This window comes from Penicillium crustosum (genome assembly GCF_028827405.1).
Source record: "Penicillium crustosum strain IBT 35664 chromosome Unknown utg000004l_segment0_segment0, whole genome shotgun sequence".
Classification (NCBI taxonomy): domain Eukaryota; kingdom Fungi; phylum Ascomycota; class Eurotiomycetes; order Eurotiales; family Aspergillaceae; genus Penicillium; species Penicillium crustosum.
This window is the reverse complement of record NW_026623125.1, coordinates 3,400,971-3,421,785: the sequence shown is the minus strand read 5'-3', so window position 1 is coordinate 3,421,785 and position 20,815 is coordinate 3,400,971. Positions and strand designations below refer to the sequence as shown.

General features: G+C 45.4%; 8 protein-coding genes across 8 annotated transcripts; all 8 read right to left on the bottom strand.

Moving 5' to 3' along the window:
• Nucleotides 1–1,139: 1,139 nt before the first annotated feature.
• N7487_010335 (uncharacterized protein) lies at nucleotides 1,140–1,397 on the bottom strand (the record flags this gene model as incomplete). Its single annotated transcript, XM_056878065.1, has 1 exon — nucleotides 1,140–1,397. The coding sequence occupies one exon, from the start codon at nucleotides 1,395–1,397 to the stop codon at nucleotides 1,140–1,142; it is 258 nt and encodes an 85-aa protein (XP_056726645.1).
• A 569-nt stretch (nucleotides 1,398–1,966) lies between these two features.
• N7487_010334 (uncharacterized protein) lies at nucleotides 1,967–2,146 on the bottom strand (the record flags this gene model as incomplete). Its single annotated transcript, XM_056878064.1, has 1 exon — nucleotides 1,967–2,146. One exon carries the CDS (start codon nucleotides 2,144–2,146, stop codon nucleotides 1,967–1,969), a length of 180 nt encoding a protein of 59 aa, XP_056726644.1.
• A 1,812-nt stretch (nucleotides 2,147–3,958) lies between these two features.
• Nucleotides 3,959–4,363, bottom strand: N7487_010333 (uncharacterized protein; the record flags this gene model as incomplete). Its single annotated transcript, XM_056878063.1, has 3 exons — nucleotides 3,959–4,107; nucleotides 4,155–4,245; nucleotides 4,298–4,363. The coding sequence occupies 3 exons, from the start codon at nucleotides 4,361–4,363 to the stop codon at nucleotides 3,959–3,961; spliced, it is 306 nt and encodes a 101-aa protein (XP_056726643.1).
• Nucleotides 4,364–6,174: 1,811 nt separating this feature from the next.
• Nucleotides 6,175–6,372, bottom strand: N7487_010332 (uncharacterized protein; the record flags this gene model as incomplete). The annotated part of the gene is made up of 1 exon (XM_056878062.1): nucleotides 6,175–6,372. One exon carries the CDS (start codon nucleotides 6,370–6,372, stop codon nucleotides 6,175–6,177), a length of 198 nt encoding a protein of 65 aa, XP_056726642.1.
• Nucleotides 6,373–9,071: 2,699 nt separating this feature from the next.
• On the bottom strand, nucleotides 9,072–9,305 carry N7487_010331 (uncharacterized protein; the record flags this gene model as incomplete). The annotated part of the gene is made up of 1 exon (XM_056878061.1): nucleotides 9,072–9,305. The coding sequence occupies one exon, from the start codon at nucleotides 9,303–9,305 to the stop codon at nucleotides 9,072–9,074; it is 234 nt and encodes a 77-aa protein (XP_056726641.1).
• Nucleotides 9,306–11,173: 1,868 nt separating this feature from the next.
• N7487_010330 (uncharacterized protein) lies at nucleotides 11,174–11,902 on the bottom strand (the record flags this gene model as incomplete). The annotated part of the gene is made up of 2 exons (XM_056878060.1): nucleotides 11,174–11,483; nucleotides 11,862–11,902. The coding sequence occupies 2 exons, from the start codon at nucleotides 11,900–11,902 to the stop codon at nucleotides 11,174–11,176; spliced, it is 351 nt and encodes a 116-aa protein (XP_056726640.1).
• A 1,065-nt stretch (nucleotides 11,903–12,967) lies between these two features.
• N7487_010329 (uncharacterized protein) lies at nucleotides 12,968–14,181 on the bottom strand (the record flags this gene model as incomplete). The annotated part of the gene is made up of 5 exons (XM_056878059.1): nucleotides 12,968–13,453; nucleotides 13,515–13,749; nucleotides 13,796–13,848; nucleotides 13,904–13,940; nucleotides 14,000–14,181. 5 exons carry the CDS (start codon nucleotides 14,179–14,181, stop codon nucleotides 12,968–12,970), a joined length of 993 nt encoding a protein of 330 aa, XP_056726639.1.
• Nucleotides 14,182–15,587: 1,406 nt separating this feature from the next.
• N7487_010328 (uncharacterized protein) lies at nucleotides 15,588–15,911 on the bottom strand (the record flags this gene model as incomplete). The annotated part of the gene is made up of 2 exons (XM_056878058.1): nucleotides 15,588–15,776; nucleotides 15,897–15,911. The coding sequence occupies 2 exons, from the start codon at nucleotides 15,909–15,911 to the stop codon at nucleotides 15,588–15,590; spliced, it is 204 nt and encodes a 67-aa protein (XP_056726638.1).
• Nucleotides 15,912–20,815: the final 4,904 nt, after the last annotated feature.

Below are 20,815 nucleotides of genomic sequence, written 5' to 3'. Positions count from 1 at the left end.
ATCGCAGTGTGTATAGGTCTTTGGAGTCTGCTGAAAATCCCGTTTCCCATGTCCACAGGCAAGCTGTCCTATTTTCGATACTACTAACCAACTTGACGCCCGATATCCGCTTTTAAAGGGGCATTTGTTTTGTCCTTGCCCAAGGTTGCGAATGTTTCAAGAATGAGGGCTATCACCTGCGCCTCAGAGATCTACATGAAATCACGGACTGGACATTGGTGATTGTCGGCATATCGGGCGACGATGAGGCAGACCACGCGTATCATTGAGTTTGGCTGGTCGCAGATGACGTACTGGCGGTGAGCCTCATCTGGCAGAGGGGTTGGAGCGCGGTCAAAGCCTCTATCCGATGGGCATGTGGAGCTGGAATCCGGCGTTGAGCTACCTTTTCCTTGCAAAACCCATGTTTTGGATGCATGTGACCTAGAAGGTGATCTAGAGCAGATATGGCTCATGGTCAATCTACCAACTAAGCCACGGGTTTCTGCAGTTGCCAGAACACTGCTTCTGATACTTAACCAACACCTAGCCACCTAGTCGCTATATATACACTTAAATATGCTATGGAAAGAGGAAGTGGAAATCTGGCATTCAGATGAATGATTTCGGTAGAGTGAACACAAAATTTAGATCATCGACCGCGAAAGAGTAATATGACCCAACTGTAGGCTGCTTCGGTCGACACAAGTGAAGGAGAGGGGCTTTATTTTACTGGCCACGATACGTCCGGCACGTTTCATCTAAGCTTAATATGAGTATGAAACGAGTTTGAACCCGGGAAACGAACTAGTGTTGGTTAGAGAAAGAATTCGACCATTCCATGTGAGATCTGATAATATCTCCATCCAGCTCCTATTGGATATACAACGAATACTGTAAAATAGAATGTGATGGGTTGTGGGTACCTAAGCGCTAGGCATGGGGTGTGGTTGAATATAGAAAATTGCTAAACGGAACGGTTTCTCCCCCAGTCGAACCAAACAAGCGACCTTCAGACCGTCTCCTCCGTACGCCACTTCCTCCCGCCGCACCCTATTAGTGATAGGGAGACATCATGTAGTATCGTAATCGGTCCAGGTTATCGAGGATTACTGTGGATACCTGTGGCTCAGTCCACTCGTGAACACGACCTTGATGGGCTAATTCACTCGAGACCAAGTCTCCAGTTCCAGCAGCCGGTCCATCTCTTCGTCGGCGGAGAGGGTGATCACCTCTATAATGATAATCCGCAATCCCTTTCTCCAATGCGCACATGAACTAGCGATGCGGGGCCTGGTGGTCATGGGCATATGTGGCAACGATGATGCATACTGCGCGAATGATAGCAGTTGCCTAGTAGCAGAGCAGTTCCAGTCGATAGGCTGTCGTGATTCTTCGTTCTCGAAGTTGGGAGGCATCTGGTACCGAAATGAGGTTTTTGACCAGCTTTTTCCTTGTTAGCTTTGTGTTTAGGCCGCGTACGGTCTAGAGGTAGCTTGAATGGGATGGTATATATCTTACTAGTGGCGACGCCTGAGATATCTTCTGTTTGTGGAGAAGTAGATTCTGCAATAGATCCAAAGCTAGGAAATAAGCAGTCTTTGTTAGGTCTGTATTGTTTCGTATATTCCACTCATAGTTGAAGGGATCATACCTAGAGCGCCGTTTAGATTTGGGTACCGACGGTGATAATGTGAAGAAAGAAGGAGAGAAGAGGAAAGAAGGGAATTGGGAGATAGAATGTGAAACCGTATGTAAACTTCAGCGCTAAACATGCTGTATGTTTCAATGAGTAAAAAAGCTAAAAGCAACGGTTGTTTCTCCAGTGCAACCAAAGAGAGACTTTCAAAATGTCTCCCCCCCCCTAATTCCTCCTGTCGCCCCCTGTCTGATGAAGAGACACTAGGCGGTATCGTAACGGCACCAAGTTTTAGAGGGTTACTAAGGATGTCGGTTGCTCAGTCCTCTCGTCAAACATTATTGATACTTAGTTGATCTGAGCCCACATCTCCTCCTCTACCTGCTGGTCAATTTCTTCCTCAGCCGGCAGAGCCATCATCTCAAAAATGAGACCCCTCAACGCAAACTCCGAGATCCAGATGAACTCAAGAGATGCTCCCTGGACGCCATGGGAATAGAGAGCCACAACTAGGCATGCTGTACGCATGATACAGGTCGCTTGGGCCCGGATGAGTTCCAGTCTATGGGCCCTTATAGCACGTCGCTCTCGCAGCTGTGTAAGAAGCTCCAGCTGGTAGTTATCTGGGGTGGAAATGCGGTTGTTTGCCACTTTTGCTTATAAGCTTCGTGTTCGATTTGGGTACGCTTGGGACGAAAGTTGAAGGAGAGGAGGTGTAACTCACTGGTGGCGCGTTGTGAGATATGTCTTGTTTGGGTGAACTTGATTCTGTAGTTGACCCGAACCTAGTAAAGAATCAGTTTTTATTAGCTCCTTATTATTCCGTAGACTCCCCTCGTCATCGGGGTGATCATACCTAGAGCCCGGTTTGGAAAGATTTGGGAACAGAATGTGGTAACGGAAAGAAAGAAGGAGGAAGGAGAGAAGAGGAAAGAAGGGAAGAAGAAAGTCTTACTTTGAGGGATTTTGAGTATTTCCCCAGTACTAAGTGAGGAATCGCGTTAGGAAGCCAGGACTTCCACCTGAAGAAAGAGCAACACTGGTAACCACTGCTTCCAGGTATTAGTACCGTCACCGGCCTCATCCACCGGAACATAGATATATATAGAATATATGAATGTAAAGAATCTGTACAAAGTAAGATATAATTGATAGTAAGACCAAATTTAACAAAGGCCAATGACACAATAATTGAAGATGAAGAGCAAGAGGAAAGTGATAGTTGACAGTGTCTATACAAGGATTATTTCGATACGCAGTACCAACATCCATATGAACAGATCGTCAAGAGTGAGGCGTATACGCTACTGGCTTACCATTGGTTTATAGATTCTGTTAGGTCGCCGAGACCGTTGCAAATTCCCCTGTAATGTAACTAGTTTTAGTTAGGTTTCGCTATCTGACTAAGAAATTTTACCTTTTTTCCCCGTCATTGCGGTCTTGAGTTTGAAGGACGAGACAGTGTCAAAGACAGAAGGAATCACAGGCAATCTCAACTAGTAATTTTAGAACTAGATGACTAGAAAACCATCACTTGAGAAAGGACCACGAATCGTGAAATGTGACATTTAATTAAATAGCATCACTTGCAACAACCCAACGTCCATAGCATCTCGATCACGTTGGAATTATATAGTGAAGAGGAGAAGGCTTAAGGCTGCAAGCTCTTTGGCATGTCGGTGGATTCAGCACCATACCCTTTGATAGAAAAGGGACCAGTTGGGAAGGAAAATCAGATATTTGAAAGAGGTGTAGAAGTGTATATGGTCAATCTGCAACTTTCGCCTACTTATATTCGCTGGCCACCTGGGCATGCATCAACAATTACATCATAAACCGTGGAAACATCCACGATGGATTAAAGAAACGGACCGGCCATTGGGGATTCTCCAAAACATACAGAACTCCAACTCTAGCGATTGCAGCAATGTGGATTTGAGTAGCAAAGATACGAAAAGGGAATCGGAAGTGGGTTGTATTGTTGGCTGTTTATCGTTACAATATGCGGACTGTCATTTTTGAAACGAAACCTTGCTGTTTAAATCTTTCATATTGTTCTCGGTGTCTCATCGTATTTATGATCCACAACGTGTATCGCATCTCCTAGCCTTCCTCTTACTTTTTAACTAAGATGTGTCCAAATTTCCTCCTCGGACACACGATCGTGGATCTCCTCGGTTTACATAGCCAGGAGTTCGTCCATGAGAACTTCTATCGTTCTCTCTATGTTCCATAGAGGCTCGCTGGCTGGTGGTTGATACGAATCGGCGAATTGCAGCAAAGTCATGCGCGCTTCTTCTAGGAGTTGAGATGCATCACGCACGATGCGTATGTGCTCTTCTACCCGCCGTGTTGCCCGTAATTGGGAATTCCGGGGTTAGCCTCGTTTGCCGCCTCAATTGTTAGCAGCAAGGAGTCTAGCTGGGCCCTGGCACAGGTGGCCTCCTCGATAGTCAGTCCGATAGCCATAGCGCGGGCTGTGCCTTGTACTTGCAATTGTGTCAATAATTATAATTGTGTATCATTGGGGCTTTACCATGTGCTCTGATGTCCTCTCTGCCTAGTGGGTGAGTTGGCGCCATAAATCTCGCAGGGTTCCAGGTACCGTACGTCCCGCTCTCGTAGCACTATCAATCGATGAAATAGCTTTGCGACAATGTGCTCTAGCTCGGCGATTACAAGCATATCCGGGTTGGGCTCGGGGCGCGAGTCCGTTGTCTCTATCATAGCATCAAACTGGGCCATTGCGCGGGAGGCCTCGCGTGGGGCACATTGGATAGCCGGGGCTCGGGTTGTTATTCGATCTCTTAGCTGCGTGAGAAGCTCCATCTCCTCCTTGTCAGTATCATGTTTAAGCGACGGAAGGACAATGTGGGGTTGGGGGGAATATCGTACTTTTAGGAGATCTCGAGATGGAAGGCTGAGAAGGGAGAAGAGAGAAGAAGAAAACAGGAGAGAGATCGGTGATAGTGATATAAATATTACTTGCTACGAGAGAAAGCGCGACCCCCCGGCCTCTCCAGAAACAAACAGCCGACACAGGTCAATATGGAGACCTTAGCAGTGCGTATCTGCTATTAAGAGGCGTGGGTATATATATATTGAACCATACCTGATGCCATAATGATTTTGGATATAGGGGGTTATTCAAGATTGATATCAACTGAAAGTGAGACCGGATTCACATCTGGCAATATATATCTGGTTTAGGCCTCAAACAAAGAATTCGAAAATGTAATGCCAATCCGTGACAAAATCCTGTGAGGCAGCACCACGCTCTCTCGAGCTAGGAACCAAAGGGAGATTTTCGCTTAGATTCTAATGGATGCCATTGCCATGGCTTATTAGAAGTGAATTCGATCTACTTTCTTCTTGGTGTAGAGGACACATTGTAGAGCTAGGGTGTTCTTCTAATGAAAGTCAAAAACCCATGGTGGACTCATATATTGTGACATCAGTCTTAATGGTCCCACTTTGCCATCAACTTCTTGGTCAAGTATTTTTTTTGCTTTCTTAACAGACTAATCAGTACCTCAGTCACACATTCTACTGTTTGATCAATGTGCTCTTCAATCCAGATTGCGTGAAGCTGGCCTAGAAGGTAAGACAGTGTCAAATACCAGGTGAATTCCTCCAGTGTGATCACCGATAAACGCCTCCACCTCCCTGCTAACTGATTCAACAGGGTCTAGGGGGTGCTTTTCGTTCCATTTGTTGAAGAATAGCCTCACGATGAGTTTCTAAACTGGCTGGAAATCTTACTAATGCGGCGTGTGCGGGGAAGTTAATGTCGACTGCATATGCGATATGAGTGACAGGTTTGATGGCATCGGAAATGGAGAAAAGGGCTCAGTATCTGCTAGCCATAGCTAACCATACTCACTGGTATCCTCGTGGGTCAGTGGCCTTATGACTCGATATCATAAATCCCGTTGAGACCTCATCGCGAATTTTCGGACAGTTGGCTAGATTAGACGGCCTATTTCTAGAGGGCTGCGGGATTTATGTAAGTAAACTGTTTTCACCATTTGTCAACTCCTACTAGGCTTGTAAACTTCGGGTATAAACAAAGTGGTATTACCCTAAGGGCTATGATACTCTATCGTCTATATGTAGAAATACTAAAAGATAATTCATTTTCCTTGAAGTTGGCAGACAAATGAATGAAATCCCCCACCTCGGCTAATTAAAGCCAAGAATAGATATGAGAGAGATGAAGCTGGAGAACCCATATGAAAGCCAAGTGCTTCGGACAATTCCTTGTTGGGTGGAGGAAAAATGAAGCCTGCTCAGAGCTAACGGGTTAAGTGCTAGTGCCAAATGCCAGACATCGCCTGATATCCAAGTATCATCTTTAGACTTCTATGTTGGTAATTACAATTTTGAGCATGCTACCATGAACCCGTTATATCATCGATATCTTCAAACACAGAAAGTGGGAAGGGAACCATATGGTTCGTTCGGGGGTTGATTCAGCTGGAGCAAGAAGAAAAAGTAACTAGTGACATCTGAATAAATGGAAGGTCTGATCACCCGTGTGTTATGGTATGCATATCCTAGCCTGTGACCTGGTGCCAAAGGTCTTCCTCCAAGGCCACATCAGCCTCCTCCTCCTCGCGTAAGGCAATCAGTCGGTGCATTAAGTTTGCCATGATGTGCTCAAGGGTCCGCAGAACGAGGATATCCGAAGATGCATCATCATTTATCATTCCTTCCAGATAGCTCATCTGATGGGCGGCGACACGAAGTGTCATACGGCGAAGGTAGGGCCGCTCAGCAGCGCGGACCCTGAGCTGTATGAGCAACTCTAGCTGCTCATTATTTGGGCTGGGAATTGCATGTGGGAGATCCACTGTCTCCTTGTCAGCTTTGTTTTTGAACCTCGGATAGGGCCAGTATCGCCTAGTGTGCCTCAGTAGTCTGGGTGATAACTGAAATAATATTGTGTCCTTGATTCCAAGGTTGTATCAACAAGTAAAAGAACTAGCTTTCGTAAGCTTATGATTTAGCCAGAAGTCAATGTCGTATGGTTTGGAATCTCACCTTTCGTGGTACGACCGATGTTTAGAGTGGAAGGAAGATGGAAGAAATAGAAGGGCAAGGGAGACGAGATTAAAGACCTCCAGTGCTGAGTACGATGGAAAACGCGATTTCACGAGGAAAGTGCAACTGTTACCTGTAAAAAGCAAAGAGCAGGCCCCGTGAAGTGTAACCAGCAATAATAGTGCATTCGCTATAAACCAGCATCCTCAATTCCTCCCCGCCCAGAAAATGATGTAGGCTTTATATAATATATGGAAATCAAGGCATTTCTGTTAAAAAAGTGATGGTTGACAGAGGACTGAATAATTGAAGAACTGATCCTAAGGAGAGGTCAAAGTAAAGTGAAAGAGTAATATTTATAGCTATCTTTGGGCACCGTGACAAAGAAATGAAACGGGTAGTATGATTATATGGGGTCACTTGGCAAGAAAAGTACATTCTAGATATGTTAAGACTGAGACATAATTGATTGTCAGTTGGCTCGATTGGAGCAATAGAGGAAATAACCAAATCTAGATCTTATTGTATGTCCTATCCCCCATAGGTTATGTTGTGCCTAAAAAATCACATCCTACTCCGCAAGCTAGCCACATAGGTCTCGTTCCAATGCGGCATCGTCCTTCTCCTCTGTCCGCACGGCAATGAGCCGGTGGAGAAGATTTGCCATTATGTGCTCGAGCGTGCGAAGAACCAGGATATCAGATGGCTCGTTGTCATATATTCATCCCTCAGGATATCCCATCTGATATGCCGCGTCTCGAAGGGTCATTCGTCAAAGGTAGGATCGGTCAGCGGCATGTAGTCTTAGTTCTGTAAGCAGCTCCATCTGCTCGTTATAGAAACGGCAAGACAGGGAAAGCTTTGGGTGATGGGGACAAACGGAGAACGTTGCCAGATCTCCAAACTATCTTCATGTTGGTAGTTTCAATTTCTAGCATGCTATCATGCGCCTGTTCGAGTATGGATACTGTAGCACAGGAGAGACGAGTAGAAACTCATATTTTGTGGTCAGATGTTAATTCAGCATAGAGAAGGGACAGGATGAACTATGCACACGTGAATAGATCAAAGGCCCTACCCTCTCCCCGGCCCCTAATACTTAGTGTGCTGTTTTAACGATATTTCTGCCGAACCAGTCGGTTACTTCACGCCGCAACCCTTGGTCGAATGCCGCGTCCACCCGTTTCTCTGTGCGCAGGGCAATCATTCCATCGATGAGGGCGGCCATGATATCCTCCAATCGTCGGAGAAGTATCGTTCCGGGCAAGTCGCATACATCCGGTGACCCCTCGACGTGAAGCGACTCGAAGTGTCATGAGTCAAAGGTAGGGTCTCTCAGCTGCGTGAGCAACGCTAGCTGCTCATTATTGGCGGCCGGAATTGGTCGCGGCGGATCCACTGTCTCCTTGTCGCCTATATGTTTCAACCTCGGATGGGAACAGTGTATCGCCAGGTGTGCCTCACTAATTTTGACGGTGTTGCAGTGATACCGCCTCCTCAGTAGCTTTGACTAGGAAGGGCGCTAGCCTGGGTAAGCTTATCATTTTGCCGCAAGTACTAGTCGCAGGGTGAAGGAATCTCACCGTTTTCAAAGATCCAATTTTGGAAGTGCGATAAGTTGAGTAAGAAGGGAGATAAAGGTACGAGAGGGCATATTAAATACATGGAATAACCTCTGCGCAGAAAGACGCGTTTTCGCGAGGAAGGTGCGACTGTCACCTTCAAAAGGAAGGAGTAAGGCTGGTGAAAGGTAGGTAGGGCAATAGCTATGAATAAACATCCTCACTTTCATACTGCCTTTTGAATCGGGTACATTCAATACAATATAAAGATATAAAGGCACACTTCACAGGAAGGTGATAGGTCACAGCGACTAGTTGAAGAGTGATTGTAAAAAGAAAGAGTCAAGTGAAATATAATGATATTTCTACCTACTTTTACCGCCTCGCCTGTAACAAAGAATACAAAGCGCAGTGTCACCCAAGAGGTCACCGGGCAAGCAAAGTGATTTATAGCAGTTGAACGACTGAAGGATACTTGATTGTCTTTGAGGTGAGTTGGATTAATCTCAGAGATAAATTCATAGATATGTTGTTCTCTTTACCAATAACGACAACCACACGTCACTGAATCTCCAATTCCACCGCCTGCTCAATCTACTACTTCCAGGTGAAAACAGATTGCTTGAAAAGCATAACGATTCAATCCTCCAACTCTCGCTGGATTATGATACCAGAATCGCCTGAGCTTGCACATTCGTCACACTTACCAGGGCAATTTCTCTGATGCTCTCCAAAAACAAAATGGCATGCAATTTATTAAGTGAATTATGGCATCGACCGCATATCGAAAAGTGAAGTATCGCTAGATCTATGTTGGTTAAATTGGCGCCATGGGAGCGAATTGTGTCTCAGCGGCCATAGCAAGTTCCATGTCCTTGCTGGACACACAGAGCATCATCTTCCTTGTCCTTCCCAGACCCGCATCTATCATAGAGTGAATCATTCGACATTTCTTTGGGTCCGACCATCGTGCCAGAGCGATCAAAAGGCTGGGAAGCTGACTCGGCGTCCTGGCTATGGCTAAATCCACTGCATTCGGCGTTTTGCTTCTTGCAGAACTCCCACTTTGTTGTACCGCGCATCGGTGTAATAGATGATACGCCTACTGTCTGGCATTGGGATAATCTCCCAGATAAGCCTCCAAGTGCCGCATATAATGTGCCCAGGAAACTCTCGAAATACATGATCATCCTACCGGGTTCCAGTATAACTACTTTGCGGGTAAATATCCGCCGAGAGACGTGAACACGGGGTTGAGTGAGCATCTCCAACTGCGCATCATTCTGTGTGAGGGATAGGCCTTGGGCAAGCTAATATCCTCTTGTGAGCATCATTTTTGAAGCACGATCCAGAATTGGGAACACACCATCGGGGGGTCTATCTTGCTACTTTATAGTTAGCAGGCAGTTATTATTTTGGGTATGTTCCAGACACTTGGCCAGCAAGACGACAAGTTTTGGTGAAATTGTTTGGTGGAAGTCTTGCGGAATCTCACCTTTGGTAGCAGGTCTAACTTCACAGTACGGTCGATAAGATGAAGAGGGGGAAAAGAAGGGGAAACAGAGTTTTGCCAGTGTCGACCTTCAACGCAAATTTTGATATTAGGGAACCTTTATTTTCACGAGAAAGGCGGTACTGCCAACTCAAAACGAAAAGGGGAACATCGGTCAAGCAAGCGTACTTGGTGATCAGGTACTTCCAGTATCTATAAAGCAACGTTGCCAATATTCCAATGAGTTGTAAATGCGGTCGATGAATATAATATAATATATAGATATAGAGGCAGTCTTCATTGATTAAAGAATGATGGAAATAAAAAGGATAAGGGACATGCAATTTAATGATATTTCTACCTATCCCATAACAAAGAATGACAAAGCGAATGTCATCCTTATACTCCTCCTAAAGAGACAACATACCTTTTAGCGGTAGATCCACTAACGGGAAGTGGATTAAGGTTCATATCGACTAATAGATTGGAATATAGGAATCCTTGATTGCATGTAAATTGCTCGGAATTTTGGAATTAGTAAAACAAGCTAGTCGTGACTCTCTCGCTGGTCACGTTAACAGCATACACCTCGACAAATCCTTTTGACTGTAACATAACTGGGGTTGAAGACTAAGCCCAGGATCAAATTTTATCCATCCCAGCCACGGCTTCAACCTGGCTGCGGGAACAGTCGTTTTAGAGTTGAGATAATGGAAAATCATTTCATTGTTGATGTTCTATTGAGTGAAGGTTCTCAGCCTGCCTATCACCTATTGTCCCGTTACCTCTGGCTCCATATTTTGCGCTTGACGGACCTATCCCTGGTTTCCTCGTCCTGTAGGTGAGCCATATATCCCAATATTTGCCCGATACAGTTCTCCATAAGGCGTCGAACCGGGATGCTAGCATCGCTCCGGCAGAGAATGGGGCTTGAGTATAGGTGAGCCCAGTAATAGCTTAACATCTCGTACGCGTCGACCTGCCGGACACTTAAGTCAATGTTGAGTTGACATACGTAAGAAGCAAATATGAAGTCCACAGCGTAAGCAGGACCCCGAAATGAGTAAAGCGAAAAGCCATGACGCAGAAAACAAAGAAAACGAGGCTGTCGAACATTTGAGCCATCGACAACATAAAAGCATACTAAGTATGATGTTGGTATTGATTTCGATGTCGATGGTGTTTTGTGGAACAAAGGCGAATAAAGCGCAAACACGCAGGAAGAAAAGTAAAGTCTGCCGGACAGTGAAGTCAACGGTGACATACGCAACACGAAATGAAAGGCGAAGTGAAGGGCGACATGAACAACGCGTCGGCTGGCATTGTCTACGTTGTCATTGCTGATGATGCATAGTGTCTGAAACGGTAATTTTAGAGTTAAATTAATTAAAGGTGAACCCTTCAAAATTGTTTCAGCGTTGGTGTTTTATGAGTGAAGGTTCTTGGCCTGCTCACCAATCATTGGATCATTCCGTCTGGCCTCCAAAGAGCACGCTCGATAGCCCGATCCTGGCGTTCCTCATCCTGTAACCGAGCCATATGTGCCAATAGTTGCGCGGTTCGCTCCTCCAAAAGGCGCAAAATTGGGACGCCACCGTCGCTCCGGCAGAGAATCGGGGTTGAGTTTGCGTGGGCCTGAAAATAGCTTAAGATCTCATGTACCTCGTTGAGCACGGCCTCCCTATCTTGAACCCGTCTGATTTGGCGAACGTGTAGTTGGGTTAGAATCTCCAGCTGGTCACTGGTCAATGCTGGAATAGGGCGCTCGCTGGCCACTGTATCTGGTCAGTTTTGTGTTTGAAATGCGGTTGTGACCTGGGAATGTATCTCACTGGTGGTAGATGTGTCGGATTAATCCACGGGGTTTGGAACGATATTTGCGTCAATGTGGTCTCGCTATTGAACATGCAGAGTTGTTAGCCCATTTCTCGTCACAGATGTTAGTCATTGAACGGAGGAGATTCACCTTTATTTCATGTTGTCTTGAGATCCAGCGGGAACTGTGAATTACAAAGTGGATAAAATATGTCGAATACAGGAAGGATCTTAAATAAGAATATCCCCTAGGAAGGCGCGACTGTCAGCCTAAGAATCAAGGATCAAGACAAGCGACACCAATTCCCCCGTAGTAGCTATATCCACATACCCCCTGGGCAACCATGTCATGTGTGGCTCATATGCCTTCATTGTTAGACATACTGGTTAGGTATATAAGAAATGATTTATAAGTGATAGTAATATGGTATTTGATAGATATATAGTTCCAGGCTGAGATCAACCGACAGTATGAGCGAAGTGAGAGCGAAGTGGAAGTTGACATCAATATATAGCCAGTTGAACAAAGAATTATACAATGTAATGTGATCCATAATGAAGTCCTCACGGCGGTGTATAGGACATAATACGCTGGCTTCGACTCACATTTGAAAAATCATCGTGCGAGCAGGGTAATACAAAGGATTGACGATTTGATAAATTCACCCGAAGCCCCAAGCCATTCACCAAGCACACCGCCCTCCACTCCAGGTAGCCTGCTCCTCAAGGTTATACGGGCTCTGTCAAATGAGTATCTCAACCATTCCCCCTACAAGTTCGCTCATTCTTTCTTCCAACTTGGCCAGAACAGCGACTGTATCGTTGGACCAGCACATGGAAGGCTTGCTTTCGATCACAAATTGAGCGTATCTCATGACCTTGGTTGTCTCGCGTAGGATATATCTCCGAACCCAAGCATGTCCAGTCGCCCGAAGGTGAGGTTGAGTCAGGAGCTCTAAATGATAGTCGCTTAGAGTCGGAATGGGGCGTTCCTTCCCCACCTTTCGTAGGTCACCTTTTTGTTTGCGACGAATTTGCGACGAATTTACAACTAATGGGTCTATGTCACTAGTTGTGACATTTAAAAGGAAGGTGAAAGCTAGCCGTGTTCGGCAAACAATTCCACATCAGATATATAGTTATAAAGAGAAAGCCATGAATCATAACAAAAGGTTTTATATGAAAACCGTAAGATAATGATCTCAGCAAATGTTGAGTGCGAAATGATATTATTCCAAGAGCTGCTCACATGTTTCCTCAAGTGCGACAAAGGCCCGGCGGGAACATAATGTTTGGCTAGGAATTCCAGAATTCCCTCGAGGGCCTTCCATGGTCTGTGACAATTCCTAGACCATCAATGGAATCGTAGGAGCTCTCTAGTGTGGGGATATCAGTCCCCCGCTAATGGAAATAATTCAGTTTGCCTGTAGTAGCATGCTAGCTCTCTGCATTGGAAATACCCTTGAGCTTTTTCAAGTAATGGCTACGAATCTGCTCGCAGATGCCCCAAATCCGTCTCCTGTTGGCAAGTCCGAAAATGTAATCATCATTCTCAGATGTGTACCGACTCTTCTTCTGAATATCAAGAAGTAGCTTGGAAGTGCTGTCCTCCACCTCTTGGGACTGGAAAGCATCGATATCGTGAACCTCCCAAAGCCAAGGTATTTCACTCATTAACGTGCGTTTCCAAAGGTCGCAGGGTAAGGCGGTAGTATGCATCACCAATGAAGCGGCCTTGAGAGCGAGAATGGAACCAGCTGGAAGAAGTTTGAAAATCTCGTGTCGTAACTCTAACGGGAGAGTATTGAAAATATCTTCGCTGTGGGAATGCCGACTCGGTGTGGCCTTCTTGCTGAAGGAGTTCGCGATAACATCAAGTTCAGACTCGAGCTGGGGAATTTGAACCGGATTGACGACCAAACTCTGGTCGCAGTAAGCGTTTGTTATTCCTTCACGGTTCATCAAGTTCCACGAGGCAACGTACTTCTTGGCCTTGAGGATGGTGCCAAACCTGTTCAGCAAGGGGCTCTGGTTCACCGTAATTAAGCTGCAGCCTAACGTATGGATAACCGTTCAAATTCTCGAAGACTTCAAATAACACAGCTTTCTTGATTTGTTCAGGGCCCTCTTGGCGGAGGCATCTTTGAAGAATATCATGGTAGCAAATTGCATGGAAAGGAAACACACAAGGCAGCCCAATTTCGGAAAAATCATGATAGCTATAACCATTAGGAAGGAGTAACGAAAGGTAGCGGGGGAGCATACGCAGTCATATGAATATCAACATCACCATCTCCCCTGGAAACGTGGACTTGCCCCTACAAGACAAAGGTTAACCCTAATATTTTGTGTGCTACATGGAGAGATCCTTACATAATCCCAGTAACGACCATCATCCATGAGAAATGATCTAAAAACAATAAAAAATTATAACCTGCGTAGTGTCATGGGTACGCAATAGCCACATACTTATCGTTTCCATGGGCGTCATCGTTAATACCCAGAACACAGACTTTGTCTAGCCATTCCAAGTTGCAATCCCTAAGGACTTCGTACCGATAATAGTCCTTGTCCGTCCCTTCAGGATCCATATCAACTTCGCTACAGAACGTACCACCGCATATTGCACAATAAACTTCCCATCCACCCATGCCGGTAGTTCCAAGGTCGAATGCTTTCGGTAGTGACTAAGAGTAACTAAGGATGAGGGTTACGGAAGACGTTGAAACTGAGTTTGTCACGTGGGCGTAATTAGACAAAGTTCACTAACACGTGGGAAGCTCATGAGCGCCCCACTCGTGAACTGTTACAGTATCGTACCAACCTTGGAAGTTTCGTGAGTTTCGTGTAACTCCGTGGTTGTGGAATCAAACACGACCTATTACCAAATAAGGAAGAAATTTTGACTAGCAAATTGAAGGTTAGGTTAGCTCTAAAATCATCCATGGATGCAGCCCAGAAAATCACCTATCATAATAGCTAATATGCAAAATCCTAATATGACAAAAAGAGCCTTTTAAGGTAAATTACTCAATATATCTGCATGTTCTTCATAGTACTACGTTAGAGAAGATGAAGATAGATATCAATAGATGGTAATGCGACTTATTGTCTATCTTTTATGACAGTAGGTTCACTGAGCCTTTGTCTAAATCTTATCTCTTGGAGTGGTCCATCGGCCGGGCGCTAGCGCTTAGTATATGTTGCGTTTTATGTGCTACTTTTTGGCAATATCCACTAAGATTTTACAGAGTTGCTGTACGGAAGCAACTTCTCCTCATGTAGCAGGAAGTCACGCTTTTCGGTAGTGTAGGCGAGATAATTCTGTTGAGGTGCGACTACAAATGTAGGAGCGAGAAGTGTGGAGGGAGAGAGTTGATTTCTATAGAGTCTGTTAGCACTAAAAGGTAGGGGAATATAACGATGATGTATTGTTGTAGCTGCCGAGCACTATCTATGGGCCGTCAGAGCGGCTGGTCGGCCCGTTACATCTGCCGATACCTTAAGATGCCAACCGTCTTCGGACGGAGCTATGTATATGCATAGCTTAAGAACATGAGATAACAGAAGGAGTGTAGTCATATCCCGTATGATCTGTCGCAGAAAGGTTGCACCAACGTCGACGTCAAACCATCCCATATGGCAACCCGCAGAAAAGGTTCTGGTCAGTCGATGTTGTGTGGTTTTAAAATTCAATGTTTAAAGAATAAAAAGCTGCCAGAGGACGTAGGGGGTTTGCTGACCACCGTAGTTGGACCGACATCCTGCGTTGTGTCTGCTTGGTTCTAAGTTTCCTGGCCGCCTGCTTTTGTCGTTGTGTCAGCCTAGGCTGTCTAGTCACCCACCTCTATGGTTGTGTCCACAGAACTGGCGCTCGCCGTAGTGTCAACTAGATCGCCCGCCAATTGATGGTGCCGGCCTGCCGGGATTGTATGCGTTCGTTTGCCGCTGCCAGCCGGTCCTCGTATTCTTGTCGGGCCTCTGTTGCGTCGATGTACATCCGAATCATCTGTCGACTCTCCGGGGTATGAAGGTCTACCTAAAATTAACGCCAGGTCTAAGCGGTTTTTAAGATCTTGTCCATGTCGTCGCAGTCTGCCAAAATATTGTCCTCAAAGCCACTGAACATGTCGCGTACCGCGGTGGTAGGCGCTTCCCAGTGTGCTCGGGTGACGTCGGGCTTTTTGAGATCAATGGATTGTTGTTGAGGTCGTCTGGGGAGAGTTTCCGCAGGAGTTTCGGGGTTCTGTCATTCCTTTAACGTATCTGTTCAGCTGTTTTAATGTTTCTATATCAACGGATACTGGTCCATTTTATCGTCTTTCCAGCTCGACCAAACCTTGAGACATCCCATTCCGTTATTTACCTCATGTAATGCCATTTAGGTAGATGAGCTCGCCTGGTGACAAGAGATCCCATCTGTGTGAGCATCCCCAACCGCTTGTTGTTAGATTACGGCATCTTTAGTGGTTTCACTACACTGTTTTGGTATATGGCTTTCTCGAAGCGCGCGCACATCTGCGAATGTAACAAAGCAGCATCATACTGGGAGGAACTATTAAGAAGCCCTTCATCACAAGTAATATTGAATGATCACTCCCACAGGCAACTCAGAAAGTCGTCAACAATGCTTGACTAGTACTACTTAGTTTGAACAAACTTATTTCCGAGGTTACAGTGATATAACGTACACATAGTCCTAATGCATAGCCGATGGGAAATTATCCTTTAATATTTGATCAGAGGAATGACTATAGCAAAATCTCATAGCAGATCCATATTGTCCTTGCTGCATACTCGGCTGTTCCCTCGAAATGTGAAATTCTGTACCCCAACGTTGGCTCCAGACTGGTAACCCGTACACTATTCAACATCTTCTTGGGCTTGCAGCGCAGCCATCTCACCGACAAGCCCCAGCATACGGCACTCCAGTGTAAGGAGCATGAGTGGGATCATTGGAGAGTAGTGGTAGGAGAAGCTAGTGCTCACGTGGAGATTTATCAATCCCGCACTCACACCCATTATGAAACGGGCCTCGTCAATAATATTTTGTCGAACGTTCGCTCGATGAGTGCCTCGCACTCGGTGGCTTGGCTGCAACGGTACTCGTCGGTTCTCGGTCACTTTTCCCACGCTGTTAGCCTTATCTGTGCAATGCGGCTATGGACGGAGTAATGATAGGAAACAGCCCCCCCACTCACTCGCGAGGTTTGATAAATCGGGGTTTTAACGGGGAAAAGAAGGTTGCAAAGCTCGAGCTGTAAATACCCAGTCTTTGTCAGCTGCTTATTATGTTGTGTGTATTTGTCATGGACTAATGGATTGTACCTTTACAGTTCTTAATTGGAGGTGAGATTGGAAATGGTATGTTGGAGAAGGAAAGACAGAAGGCCTTTTTGAAGGAGGTGGTATACCCATTCCTACAACAGTGCTCCTTTTCTTGTGGAAGGACCAATCCTTATTTGTCACCTTCAAAATACAAGAGCAAGACTGGCGGGGAAAGCCCAATAATACTTCCCTGGTACTACGTAGTGTGAACACAGCCTTGTTTATGTTGATATAATATAGACAAGATAGTGCCAAGGCATATCTCATACGAAATTCACTTTTTGATCAGTTGTCAGATAAAGATGAGCTCAGCAAAATATCAGGGTAGATTGATAAATTAATAGTATTTGAAGTGGTAACTGCACCTCGAGGTTTGAAATCCTTTGAAGCGCTGTTTGCCACAAACCAACCTTCCACCCACTAGCAGACATTTTCTCGGGTTTGTAGCCTATACAGATCCCATAGAAGCCCTAGCATGAGTTTATCCAGTGTACGCAGCTTTTGGGGGATGGAAGAAGAGTGGTATGAGTTTCCGTTCCCATATAGGCAGATTAAAGCTGCACTAACCCTCATGATGAGACGGGCCTCGTCCATTATGCTTTCCCTAGAGTTTGTTTTCTCACTTGGTGTCTCGGATTTGTAGCCGATAAGGGGACCTTCTTCCTCATCACTGGGTACTGGCAGTGACTGGCTCAGCCACTTTCCAATGTCTTCAGCTTTAGCGTGAGCGGAGGACGGAGTGGGGTGATCGGTGCAGGGGGTTATCTCCCTTAATCGTCTGCCTTTAATGAGCTGTGCTTCTATGCCCAGAATGAATGTGGTGATATCCAAATTGTAGAATCCTTAGTCATTGTTAGCTCCTTGTGCTCTTGTAAATTCTAATCATGGATGAAGGGATCGTACTGTGCTTTCTGTCCGGGTGGGATGTGAATCGAAAATGTCGAAGGAAGAAGAATGAAAGAAGAACACGGTTGTTTGAAGGCTGAGTTTGAATGGTACTTCTTACGAGAAAGCGCGTTTTTCATGAGGAAGGAGTACTTTTCACTTGTCACCTTCAAACGCGAGTCACAAAGTGAGGCCTAACCAATATTAGGTTAAACTGATAGAATCTATAGGTTAGTACTAAGCCATATCTGATAGGAGAACCGTTTTGGAGAGATTCGGCTTGGGATGATGGGCTTTCCAAGATGTCAGGGCAATTCATTCGAACATGTCTCTGGACGATGTCTTCCAAAAGTGGTTCAGGCAAAGTTAGCCAAAATTCACCCTTCCGTCGAGTTGTCCAAATGTTCCTGCGCTCGCAATATAAGGCTATCGAGGATAAGTCCCAACATTCGCTGCTCAAGTGTTATGAACATTGCAGAGATTGACCAGCAAAACTTTCCGTCCCCGTATGGGTTTATTAAACCTTGAGTGACCCCTAGTATGACACTTGCCTCCTCCATGATCCGTCGGTGAGCTCCTGCTCGCTCAGTGGCACGCACTCGTAGCTCCGTTAGAATACCAACGCATTCGTGATCAAGTGACGGCACTTGCCAATATTTGGCCACTAACCCAATCCTGTTAGCTAGGTATCCGCAGCAGGTTGGCGAGATGGGAGCTGGGAAGCAGGGGAGAAGGGGATCCTGGACAAGTGCTGAGTGGTGTCTCACTTCTCATCCAGTCCCAAGGAATCGTGCTCTTAAGTGGAGATAGGAGTTGAAGTGGCCAAGGTAAGCGGGCAACTTTCGGTTCCGTATTTCTTTTTAAATCTTAGTCATAGACTAAGCGATCGTAAGGCTGTGGTTGGGGGTAGGAGTAGAATTCGGAAGGTTGTAGAAGGATGATTGTTTAAAAAGATCTAAAATATTAATTCCTGCAAGAAACCACGTTCTCATGAGGATGGTGTACCTCTTACCTCCAGAAGTAAATAATGAGGCCTAACCAATAGTTGTAGTTCATTGGTAAGTCAGAGGGTGCTCTTCAGAAAATAGGCTGATTACGGAGTAATTTGAAGTTGTTCGCATCTTATTGTTCGTTGTTTGTCCTGGGCTCGCAGTAATATTAATCTTTCCAGAAAGAACAAAATTGTATCCTCCAGCTCTCATCATTTTTGGGATCTAATCAGACCGGCGGAAGTTCTGTTTAACGTTTGAGAGGATCAAAAACCTTCGCAGTCGTCTCTTAACGGCAGTCTATACACGCTACCATTAGGGGTCCAGGCCAGTAATCATTCAGAACTGGTCCAGCGGGTTATAAACCCCACACTCTAAAGACGTTCGTTGGTTGGCCCGCAGAACAGGCCGTGCGTAGATCTATGTCTCGATCAAAGGCGGCTTCGTAGGCAGTTGGGAAACCTGGCAACACTCTAGGCATTCTAAGATGAGAAGACTGGTCTGCACCGGTTGTGGAATTGGTCAATTTGCTTGGAAACAACTCACCTAGCACATCTGTCATAGTCCGGTTCGAAAACGGAAAACATGACCGGGGAGTGGTGGGGATCTCATCACCGTTATCATAATAGCCTCTTCTATGACATTCACCCCCGGGGACTCTACGGACTCTCCGCTGCATCAGCAGCTCTGATTAGCTATCACTGACTGATACCACTGGCCCAGTGTTGGTCCCCTTTCCAGCGTTCTCAGTCTTTTGTGTAGGGTGTGATTGGGAACCGCGCAATGTGCATGTGATGTAACTCCCTTGTTTGGCATCTGGTTCTAGGAAGATTCTCTGTCCACATTTCAGGTATGCTGATAGGTTTAAACTGAGGAATAACCCCGTCGCTAGTTCCTTGCTTCATCATAGATCTTGATCATGGAGTAGATGGTCGTACCCTTGGAGGTTGTGGAGGTCCCTAGGTGTGGGAAGGTCTGGTTATTGAAGAAGGAACCTTGTAACACCAAACTGTTTGCGGGATTAAAAAGGAACTCCTGCAAGACAGCACACCATCACGAGGAAGGGGCGACTGTCATCTTCCAAAGGGAAGAGCAAGATCCGAAGGTTTATCTTTGCATATGGCGATGAAACAAATTTGTAAGCAACTAAGCTCGGAAAGGTACAGGAGTAGAATGGCTCTCATCAATCCTCTCTGGAGATTTTCCAAACTAGTGGGACACAATTCCAATTGCGTGGTTTAGTAATTCGACAGTTCGCTACCCAAGTATGGTGCAGAAATGAGTCAGCGCCAAGCTTAGCAGCTTGAACTTGGGACCAACATCGGGATTGGTGATGCAGGTGCAGCTTATAGACCAAGCGCTTACCGGGCAGTACACGTTGAGGATGTGAATGGTCGGTTGTTCATGTCTTCTAACAACTAGAAGGTGCTTGTGATTAAGGATTTGTGTATGACAGTTGAGGGATACTGAAAAGAGACAATTATCCCTTTTTGGCGTTTCCATTCACCATAGATCTGGGACATTGGCCATGGAGTTTCACCGTTGGAGGACTGTTGTTGGTGAAATTATTAAAAGGTATACAAGAAGAGGAGCAAATAGGATCTTAAATAGTAATCGAGAGACTGTCCCTTCACGAGGAAAGTGCGGTTGTCACTTTCAAAATAAAGGAGCGAGACCATGACTCCGGATGATGATCCAACTCAACATATTTATATATTTCAAATTAATACTCATAATAAAAAATATACTTAAGCTGCCTTTATGAAACCTTCCATATATAACTGAGGGATTTTCCAACGGAAAGTTGGAGGAAGGTGGGCTGGGCAGTTGATGGCTATATAAGGTCTTTGTTGGCTTGATTGCTCTACCTAGCATAGTGAGATGCGCGTACCAAGCCTCAAAGATATAATGGCAACGTGAATTGTTTGACTGAGTCTCTTTTTTTGCTGCCCACATCATAGTCAATCGAGGTGTAGCTCTAGCGTCCCATTAAAGAAGGTTGTAGCTGTAACCAACCATATTGTAGCTCATGAAAGTACTTTATGGTTTATGGAGCGTATGGTGCCTACTTTAACGCCTAAGT